The sequence below is a fragment of the Sebastes umbrosus genome, chromosome 11, assembly GCF_015220745.1.
Source record: "Sebastes umbrosus isolate fSebUmb1 chromosome 11, fSebUmb1.pri, whole genome shotgun sequence".
Classification (NCBI taxonomy): Eukaryota; Metazoa; Chordata; class Actinopteri; order Perciformes; family Sebastidae; genus Sebastes; species Sebastes umbrosus.
In genome coordinates, this window is record NC_051279.1 from 2568516 (window position 1) to 2579803 (window position 11288).

At 44.6% G+C, this 11288-nt stretch overlaps 1 protein-coding gene across 1 annotated transcript; it reads right to left on the reverse strand.

Moving 5' to 3' along the window:
• Positions 1 to 29: 29 nt before the first annotated feature.
• gprc6a (G protein-coupled receptor, class C, group 6, member A) lies at positions 30 to 9944 on the reverse strand. Its single transcript, XM_037783921.1, has 6 exons — positions 9513 to 9944; positions 6882 to 7158; positions 4565 to 5365; positions 2816 to 3028; positions 1716 to 1839; positions 30 to 1227 (listed from the first exon to the last, which is right to left on the reverse strand). Exons 1-6 carry the CDS (start codon positions 9713 to 9715, stop codon positions 194 to 196), a joined length of 2652 nt encoding a protein of 883 aa, XP_037639849.1. The 5' UTR covers positions 9716 to 9944; the 3' UTR covers positions 30 to 193.
• Between the last annotated feature and the right edge of the window lie 1344 nt (positions 9945 to 11288).

Below are 11288 nucleotides of genomic sequence, written 5' to 3' on the forward strand. Positions count from 1 at the left end.
ACTTTTGTTAAGGCAAACATTTATAAACGTTTTTTTGCCAAATAAATGAAAAGCATGTTGAAATCAGAACATGACCTCCTCGCTGTAACAGAAATGTACCGAACCGAACCGAAAACCGTGATATGAACCGAACCGTTCCACTCCTATTCAATATGCATGATTTCTGCCAACCCTTGTTGATCACATATAATGTTTAAAAGCTGCTTCTTCTTCTGAGGCTGTGTCGTCTAACTGAACCTCTGTGCAAACTAGTTGTAGAACCAGTAGAGCTGGTCGTGTCAGTGCTGTCTGACAACGCAGACACAGAGATGGAACCTTTGGTTCTGTTGGAGTATTCATACAGATTCTTCTTGAAAGCAGTCTTGGTGTTTTGTTCCTTCTTAAAAAGGATTATGTAACACTTTGGGAAGAAATGACAGCTGAGGATGCCGTAGTTGGAGATGAGAATGACCACCATCTCCACAGCCTGCAAGTACACTCCTGTGGTGCTGACGTAGACGGGAACAAAGAGCATCCAGGAGATGAGGTAAAGTAGCATGCTGAAGGTGATGAACTTTGCTTCGTTGTACTGCTGTGGCAGTTTGCGTCCTTTGTAGGCGCAGATGAAACACACTAAAGCCAGAACGGCTATGTAGCCCAGCATCACCCCGAAGGCCAAATATGAGCCCTCATGACAGTAGTGCAGCACAGTGGTTGGATTGTTGGTGGTGTCTTTAAATGGGTTTTTGATGACCAGCCAGCAGATGCAGGTAGCTACCTGTAAGGCCACACAGATGCTGACGACGACATAAGGCTGGTAGAGCCTCCGCAGAACCAACTGCAACCCGGGGTCGAGCCGGAAGGCGAGCAGGATCTGCAGGGTCTTGACCAGGATGCAGGAGACACACAGGGTGAAGCTGATGCCGAAGAGCACCTGTCGAGCGTTACACTGGTAATCGTTGGGCTGGCCTACAAACAGCACGGCACTGATGTTACTGATGACCAGAGAGAACAGGATAACCTGGCTAAGTGGCCCTCCGGCAGCCTTCACAACAGGAGTGTCGCGCTGATGCAGAAACAGAGCCGACACCAGCAGAGCCAGGAGGATGCCGAGGGCGGAGAAAGTCAGGAGCACCACGGCGAAGCCATTCTGCCAGGAGAAGAAGATGTTGGCTTTGGCAGTACAGTTGTAGCTGCCTTCAGGAGACCACTCTTTTTCTATGTCACAGCTCAGACACTGGTCCATATCTGCAGGGATGAAGCACAAGCACAGGTACAGAATAAAACAATCACACACAGGCAAAGATTGGACTCAAAGTTTTGTTGTTGTTGGTGAAAGTCATGTGAGTGTTGTTAGTAGAGTCACATGAAGTGGTAACTGCCTGGCTTACAGTCTTCACAGACAACTCCAGTAGGACAGGCTTATCCTGATTCATTGATTGAATATGTTTGTAACAGGCAGAGGATGATGTGTACTTGGGGTAGGTACGAGATCACATTTAGCACTTCACCACAGGAAGGAGGAGTTCCTTGGATGAAAAGGAGCTGTACGGCTGGAAAAGATAGGTGTGACTCACCTGGATTTCTGTGCATGTACCGTCAGCACAAAGAGTTAATTATTATAAAAAATTCTAATTGTATGATCACCTAAAACACACCTTAATGCCAGGTGAAAATGTGGTTCATGTCAACAAATGGAGTCATTGTGCATGTGTGTATGGAGGGGGCTGTCTTGCCTGTGCTATTAGAGTAGTGGTTCGCCGTACAGTTGATGCACTCGTAACAACAAGTGTGTTGACCCTCCGTCGTTTTCTTGAACTCTCCAGGGACGCAGGCTTTGGAGCATTTTGAGATGATGTCCTGAGGAACGCAGGGAGAGACCATAATCACATTATTGTTTTTGGCTTATTTTTGTTGTATTTTAAAGGGACTGTTTGTAACTTCTTACACGTATAAAACATTGCGGGTCGGTGTCCCATGGTCGCTCGCGTGTGGCTACGCTGTTCAGACTCAGACTCCAACACAAACTACACGGAAGCACCAAAACCGTAAAGTTGTATCTAGTGAAGCCCGTCTGTTAAACAGTGTTGGCCGCGGTCGGAGGACGCGGGGGAGACCGTAGCTTTGGTCTCCAGGGCCAGAGTCTCTCCTGTACTCTGCTCCTCTGCCTGCCTCCACTCACACACCGCGCTCCACTCTCACGTGCATGCGTGCACACTACACACTGAAGAGTTAGTTTAGCTCTGAGAATATCTAGTGGACGTTTGTGCAGAAATAACTGCTGCAGCTCCTCCAGACCAACAGAGGTTTCCCGTGTCTTGTGAAGTGACGGGGCTCCGCAGAGAGAAACGTTATCGTCTCCGACCAAAACTCCGGTGTCTCCCCTGTTCCCTCCGGCCGCGGTCGGGAGGCTGAAGCAGGAAAAGCCAACACTAGGATCAGCATTGATTCATGGAGAGACCTTCGTCTGGTCAGCTAACATTACTGCCAAGCAGCTGAAATATAGAGTGATATTGTACTTTTAGCTGACGTGTGTCGCCTCACTGTTTTGAGCGATGCTCGTTCATGTCTATGTAGAGCGAGCACGAGCAACAGGACGCTGACTCTCGTTGACTTAACAGCCACAGGTGTCGCTGTTAACAAGACATTTGTGATTCTTACTAACAGTCCCTTTAAATGTGTTACTGCATTCTGTACAACGTACAAAAATACTGTTTATTAAAACTGAGATACTGTTAATGGTCTGAATGTTTTTAGTAAACACACACTGCAGTATGTGTGTGTGGGTCTCTGTGTGTGTGTATATATACAGAATGACAGCTGAATGAGGGCCTACCTTCAAGTCCCGGAGCTGTTGGGTGGTGCTGTGGTTGGTGTGGGTGAAGCTGTTGTGTGGGTGATACTCAGCAACAACTTCGTGGACACGGATGTTCCCTCCGTCTGACCTCCACATTGTCACATCATAGCCCAGGTTGATGTCTCCTCTGCTGTCGAACTTGTAGCTCTTTTCTCTGAGTTTAAACGGCCTTATCCGCAGAGCTTTCAGCACCTACAGGACCCGAGGCATTTCATCATCAGCCACTGTCTGGGATAAGTCAATTAAACCCCTCTATTTGCAGGGACATACTGTTTTGTATTTCCTGTATGCATAACTATTAGGGGTGTAACGATTAATCTACTAAATTGATTAATATTCCTACGATCCAACTACATCAATAGGTACTCGGCAAGCTGTCCTTCACGGGAGTCGTATATTGTTTTTCTTGGTAATTTTATATGTGTGAGGAAAATGTTGATATTCCCAACGGCCTCGTCTTTCTCCTCTGTCATTATCTCTCTGCATTTCCTGCATTATGTTACCCACTTGCTAGCTTGCTAAATCGTTAGCCTCTGTGGCTTTCAGACACCGACAGGAACGTTAATATTGCCGTTGCCTAGCAGCGGTGTTCTCACGACTTTGAACGCCGAGCATATCGTGTACGCAACTTCCCATCTCGTAAACATGATAAACACAACCCCATTTGAAGGCACCAAATGTCACATTGTCATGGCTTACTGAGACATTGAATTGAACAGAAGCATTCTTGATGTTATCAGTAACACTTGTGCTTTCCCTACTGTGACAGGTCACTGTGTCTGCTGGGAAAACGGACTACCATCACAAGAGAAAATGATTTTTTGAGGCAGACAAGAGTGTGAACTGTCTGAAATGTCTTTCACAGTTTAAAAAATTGGTATTTAACATGTTGGTGTTCTCTCTCTGTTTGAGTCTGTTCAGGATCAGGCTTACTGATCCATTCACGCTGCATCTGACTGTCTCTGTGACCCTTAATTGGGTCTCTTTTATTTTAAAATCCACTTTATGCAGTGAAGATCTTTATTTGAAAATCTTTGTTTTTGATCTTTATTTTTATTTTGCCGCCATAAGAAACACAAATTTCCTTTGGGTTTCTACTAGAATATGTTTACATGCTGTAATGTTAAAAAACACTTTATTTTCCTCATACTGTTTGTCTGAATATACCTGTATTAACCCTCTGTCTGAAACGCTCCGTTTTAGTGCGTTTCAGCATAATTGCGTTGCTAGGCAACAGTTTGGGTCCATGTTTACTTCCTGTCAGCTGATGTTATTAACATACACTGCAGCAGGAAATAAACTGGGACACATTTAGAATGTTTATGTTTAAAACCGTGTAATGGTCTAAATATTGTATATTTGTGACATCACTAATGGACAGAAATCCTAACGGCTTGTTTCAAACGCACAATTTTTGAATACGGGCTGTGTGTATTTCTCCGTATATTGAGCATTTTGATAGTTTAACAGTATTTATAAAGCACTTAAACCTGCTTTATAATATAAAATACCTGAAAATCACACTTTTTAAAATATGGGACCTTTAAGTTACCCATGTTCTTCCCTCTGGACTTGTGGACTGAGCCCTCATAGAATTTGTATAAGAGATGGACTTTAAGATGGATATGGTTTCTAGTTCCTGACCCTGTAACCCATTAACTCATTTGGACCATATAAATACAACACAAGAGCAAACACACACAAACACACACTCATGCATGTGAATACCTCCCAGGGTCGCACTGCGCCGGATGCTTTGCAGTCTCTGCTCCTGCAGATAGACGCCACAGCTTGAGCAATGGCGCTCACAGCCATCTCAACACTCAAGATACTGGTAGGATGAGTGTGTCCTCTCAGCGTCTTCGCAGCTTCAGACACCAGCTCAGCCTCTCCGTAATATTTACTCGCATTCAGATGCTTGTAGAACTCCTGCATGAAGGTGTTATTCCTTGTGTAGTCACGTCCAGCTGCCTCCAGTCTGCTCAGGTACTCGCTGAATGACGACAGGTTTCCACTTTTGAAGGTGAAGCCCACAATGTGTCCGATGTCCTCCAGAGTTAGGTTTCCTGGCACAAAGCTGGCGGAGGACCAGTTGTCACTGGCCAACCAGACTCTACTCATCGACATATTCTGTCCGGCTCTCTGCATCTCATCCCGAAGCTCGTGGTAAAGGCACATCATGTGAGCCGGCTTGGCAAACGACACGATCACCTGTACCTTGGGATTCTCGTAGATGGTCCTGGCTGTTTGCTTGATGGCGGAGTGGACGCCCGGGCTGGTTACAGATTGCGGTAGGATTGATTTGAAGGCCACACAGATCCCTTTTTCAGAAGCCTGAGACACAAAGTGGTCGAGAGCCGATTTGCCGTAATTTCCATCGGTGGTAACTATTCCCACCCAGTTCCAGCCGTAGGTGCTGAGCAGACTGACCATGGCAGCTGTCTGATACTTGTCATTAGGAATGGTCCTCATGAAGGCAGGGAAGCGGGTCTTATCACTCAGAATGACAGCGGTTGATGAATAACTGATCTGGAAAAAAGAAACGCATTTATGTTATTTTCAGAGATGAGTCATTTCCAGTTGAATGTAGTGGCCACTATGAGCCACAACGTCCCCGGGTCTGTCGGTAATGTATTATGGAAAACTGATTCTGGATCTGCCATAAATGATACAATCCCATCTCTGCTGACGTCTTGAGTTGTAACTTATGACCTCTCATTGTGACTGGATTTGTATTAAAGGGACTGTTTGTAAGAATCAGAAATTACTTGTTAACTGTGTTGTTGTGGCCGTTAAGTCAACGAAAGTCAGCGTCCTGTTGCTCGTGCTTGTGCTCGCTCTACATAGACATGAACGAGCATTGATCAACACAGTGAGGCGACACACGTCAGCTGAAACCACAATATCACTCTTTATTTCAGCTGCTTGGCAGGATCCTTGAGTCCTTTCTGTAAATATTTCAAAAAGTGATGTTTGTGTCTGTATGAATGAACAATAATGAATAAAGCATAACAATAATTAATACTGCATTTTCTATATGTTATATGTAGGGATGCACCGATACCAGTATCGGGTATCGGGTCTGATACTGTGCTCATGTACTCGTACTCGCAAAACGGCTCAGATACAACGGCTCTGATACCACTTTACAGTAGCACAACGTTAAGCTCTCGTCACCATCTTTCAGGGGCCTAACGCTCCACCTCCCCGACGGTGCGGGCGAGATGGGCCGGTGGTGCACCCGAACTTGCGGGGCCGGGATCCCACCTCAGCCGGTGCCACGGGTTTTGCTTGCACCCTCTGACTCGCGATTGCGTTAGACTCCTTGGTCCGTGTTTCAAGACGGGTCGGGTGGGTTGCAGACATCGCCACAGATCCCCTGGCGCCTTTTACGTGGGCTGCGGCACCGGGAGCAGGGGGCCCCGTCAATGTGCGGCGAGGTTCGGGCGGGGAGCGCTGTAAAGCTGCGACCGCGAGTCACCTTTGCCCTGAGCTTTTCCAAGCCGACCTAGAGCTGGTCACGGCGCACCGCCTCGTATGCGGGAGCCTGCCGTGTGTCGCTCACACCCTCCAGCTGGCTGTTAACAAGAGAAGTACTGGTATCGGTACTCGGTATCGGCGAGTACCTGAAATGTAAGGGCTTGTACTCGGTCTGAAAAAAGTGGTATCGGTGCATCCCTAGTTATATGTCTATATATCAGTACCAAAATAAATGTATACAGTTCCTAAATGTACACCTCATCACGGCCAGAAAGGTTTTCAGTAAAGTGTGACATGTTAACATGCAGGACATTTCCAATAAGACAAAAAATGTCATACGTAATACAAGAGGTATTTCCTTCTGTGTGCGCTGTCCCTATTAAAGTTCCACTCTAAGAGGATTCTACTCGTGGTCCCTCACCTTGGAACTGTCTTAACCTGTTTAATTACACAGTCATCCATCAGCTGACAATTTATTATCATAAAAGATCCGACTGATGTTTGTGATCAGCTGCAGATGCAAACCTGTGACCGCCAACGCTGTTTCATGTTTCTCACTACTTACTTGAGGAATCATCTTGAGAGTTAGTTGCCTGGCGACGGCGATGGATGTTTCAGAGCTAGAGGCCCCTATGACAGCCATGACCGGCTGGCCACAAGTGTCGCAGTCGGTCCGCCGGGTGAAGTCTGCTGTGGCTCTCAGAGCTCTGCCAACATCAGAGCAGGAGTCCAGGATGCGGTAGCCCAGAGTGATGTTAACATCAGTCAGCAGAGGGGATTTATTCATGATCTCTATAGCATTGATCATAGCCAACATCTTCACCAGGCGTCTTGGTTCAAACCTGTGTGAAAAGTACAGCGTCATCATCGAACAGTGAATACAGTACAGATGTGATAGACTGGAGAACTGACACGACATTCAAGGATTACTCATCATGACACTGCGAGAAAGATCTGCTATGCTTGGAATGAGCACTTCATCGCCTCCGGTTTGTTTTCATCCTTTCAGGCTGTTCAGCCTTTAAATACTTTGCCTTCCTCAGACATGACTGTTTATTGTCGGCCTATTTTTAGCCCTTTTAATCTTTTTCCCTTCTCTGTTGATGAAGTGATGACATACAAACCTGCAGGTCCTGATAATCTGGAACCATACTTTTAAAACTTCAGGCTGATGATGTTGCTAAAACTTTAACAGGCATCTTTAACTTCACTCTTAACTTACTTTTTATTATTATTATATTATTATTGTTATATTGCTCATAATGAAAAGTTGGCCCACATTTCGCCGCCCTATAGGCAATTGTCTAGTTTGCCTATATGGACGCGCCGGCCCTGGCTGTGACGTATAAGCGTAGAGGCAGCTCTGCGTAGGAGTGTACGTTCAGTCATAGCCTACTTCTTGTCTTGCTTTCGACAACATCAAGTTCAATCTGACAACAGTCACTCACAGCGGTAAACATTTTGGCTGCAATGGCTGCTCTAAACACCATAAAAAAAACACAACAGAAATTTATATTTTTCGAAAACAGAATCGGGGGCAGAAATGTAACAGAAATGTTTTTCCATTTTCTCTTTTCTTTTTTCCATACTTATCCAAACCTAGAAATTACTTAAAATCAAATTCCATACTTTTCCATACTGCAAGAATTACATTTCTCTTAAAGCTGCAGTAGGCGAGATTGGAGCAAATATGACTAAAAAAAGTTATTTTTATAAAACGGTCGCTATATCATGACAGTAGTACATGAAACAGGTAACCTGAAAAAAATCACGTGCCTCTGGTGTCCTCCGGTGCTCCTAACGGCATCTACAGGATTTCCCGTACCGGAGGAAAACAAGCAGTAAGAGCTGATCTGAGGTCTGCTGTCCAGCTGCTGTCTATGAGAGCCGGCTGTCAATCACTCTGAACTCCGACCAAACGGTCAAACTAGGCAGCGCTGATCAAATATGAATCAATATTCTGTTACTGTGATGCCTATTTCTCTCCTCAGATGTTTTCAGGATCATCTTGTAGTGCACAGTTTAGCTGTAAAATGAGAAAGTTTGTAACGCCGCCGCCATTGTAAAATCTGTCGAAGGAACGCCAAGTACCAGTCACATGACCGGAGAACAGCCAATAGGAACGCTCTCTCTCTCTGAAATGACCTGTGATTGGTCAAAGTCTCCTAGATCTAGAGTCTCTAGATGTTCTAAAGCCTGAAAACAGAGCCATGAGGAGGTGCAGAAGTCTAGTTTTCTCTCAGAACACTTGAATTACAATATGCTGAAAGGTTATTATGGAATTTTTGCCCAATGATGCCACAAATATACTGCCTACTGCCAGTGTTTTATGATATCCCTTTCTTCCCTTTGCTTCCCTTCCCTTTATCATATTATATTATATTTCTCTTTTAATTGTATGACCCTAATGTTATGTTTATTGTAATTTTATCTCTTATTGTAGTCTTGCTGGGTTCTCTTATTTAATCTTGTCCAGTACTTAACTTCAGAATTTCAGGTTTTAGTGCTATTGTTATTCATATTAAAGGATAACTTTTCAACCTGATCCTGATGTGTTTGTGTCTAAGTGAGTAATGGGGACAACATTTTTTTTAAATTGGTCCAGTATTGAGGGAGAACGCTGCAACCGCCAGCTGCTAAACAGGCTGTAATATAATAACTTGGCCATGTTTTCCCTAGCAGATGAATACCGAGCCGGAATTATCGACTTCCAACTTGCAATGGATTGCAGCAACACAAAAACATGGGAAAATAGGGTCCAGGTTGAAAAATACCTAAGTTATTCATGTTAATATATGCAATAATATAATAGTCACTGGGGCATATTATAATAATAATAATAATTATTATTATACTACTTTTAATACTTTAAGTACATTTGGTTTCTGTGCTTTTGTTGAATTTTGAATGCAGACTTTTACTTTGATTTCTTAGAGTATTTTCTTTTAAATTATGAGTTGTTTTTTTTAAATTATACTGTTTCTAATTTAACTTAAGTAAAGGCTCTGATTACTTCTTCCACCACTGAAGAGACAAGGATATGGAATATCATATTATTTTGTCTCCTGGTTACTCATGGGACTAAACTCTGTTCTTAAGATTCTTGAAGCTTAAAGGAGATGTTTTGTGAGTTTGGGTAATTGCACCCAAATAGTCAGGGTAAAAAGTTAAATTGCATTGGGTTGAATGATCTCACCTGATACATGGCTGTGGATGGGGTGCAAATGAGCTGTTCTTTTTGTCTACGTCTCCATGAATGGAAAAGATTCCTCCAATGATGATATCTCCTGGGGCTGTAGCTCCCACCACTCTGGTGTCCTCCTCAGTGGCATGTCCTATTTCCAGAATAATAAGAAAAAGTGTGATGTGCAAATAGATCACAAGAGCAAGCCAGGCCATACTACTGTCTTCCCTGCTGTCCGTCTGTGTTTGGTTTTCTAATCTCTGTTTCCCTCTCCCCTCTCTCCACCCTCTCTCCCTTCTCGGCAGTTGTTCACATCCAGCAGAGTGATACTCTCCTTCTTAAGCGTCTCAATAAAATTCCCCCTTGCTTCCTCTTTCATTTACTATTCTCACATTCTCCCCTGCAGCCCTGCCCACTTCCTTATGAGTGACAGCAGGGTGAGTCATTGCTATGAAGAAGCAGCTTTTATCATATTTGTTGTTGATTATGGAACACCACACCTTTCACCAGTTACAACAATGCATGAACACACCCTGCAAACACGCACATACTGCCAACTGTTAATGAAAACAATTAAAGTTTTATATTAAATTCTGACTGATGACAGGAGCCTTTATGATTTAACTGATGTTAAAGGGACTGTTTATAACTTCTTACACGTATAAATCATTGTGGGTCGGTGTCCCATGCGCGCTCGCGTGTGGCTACGCTGTTCAGACTCAGACTCCAACACAAACTACACGGAAGCACCAAAACCTCTTGGTTGTATCTAGTGAAGCCCGTCTGTTAAACAGTGTTGGCCGCGGTCGGAGGACGCGGGGGAGACCGTAGCTTTGGTCTCCAGGACCGGAGGCTCTGCTGTACTCTGCTCCTGCCTGCGTTCACTCACACACCGCGCTCGTTCTCGCTCTTTCGCTCCATCTCTCACGTGCATGCGCGCTCACTCCACACTGCAGAAGAGTTAGTTTAGCTCTGAGAATATCTAGTGGATGTACAGTGGACGTTTGTGCAGAAATAACTGCTGCAGCTCCTCCAGACCAACAGAGGTTTCCCGTGTCGTTTCCTGCTGCTGAGTGAATAGACTGTGCACCGGAGCGAGTAACCTTTCGTTGACTTAACGGCCACAGGTGTCGCTGTTAACTAGCAATTTCTGATTCTTACAACAGTCTCTTTAAATTGACATGTCCAGTGCAAGACAGTTCAGGGACTGAGCAGTAGTCGTGATCCATGACATCGATGTGCTGTTCTTGCTCCTCATGAGGGGGGCCGGAGTGTGCCAGATTAACTGTTGTTTATATTAACTAGTGATATACCCGTGCGTGAGACAGACCCGCTTCTTTGTCACATTGTTTTTGTCGTGTCATTTGAAACATTCCGATCGGAACGGTTTGCGGGAACAGTCATTACGCGGGCGTGAGGCTGTGGTTTGCGACGCCAATTTTAGGAGGAGGACAAGATAAGTATGATTGATTTAAGAACTGCTTATACTTTCATACAGCCTGTAAGTGACACATTATCATGACACACGTGACACTAATCCCCCATGCTCTGAACCGAATGCTCAGTGGCCTGAACCCATTCCTTGAATCGATCACTCTTTTGGCAAAAAGCATGAACAATTTTCACCTAATTAGACACAATTTGCAGATCGCATCGACTCTTTTTGCAAACACATTCTCACTCATTAAAACACATTTTGCACTGTGAGGCACTTGTGATTCATATTGGTAATAACACAGGTAGCACAGGTAAAGCACAGGTGTCAGAGCTTCCCGCTCCCCCCCCAGG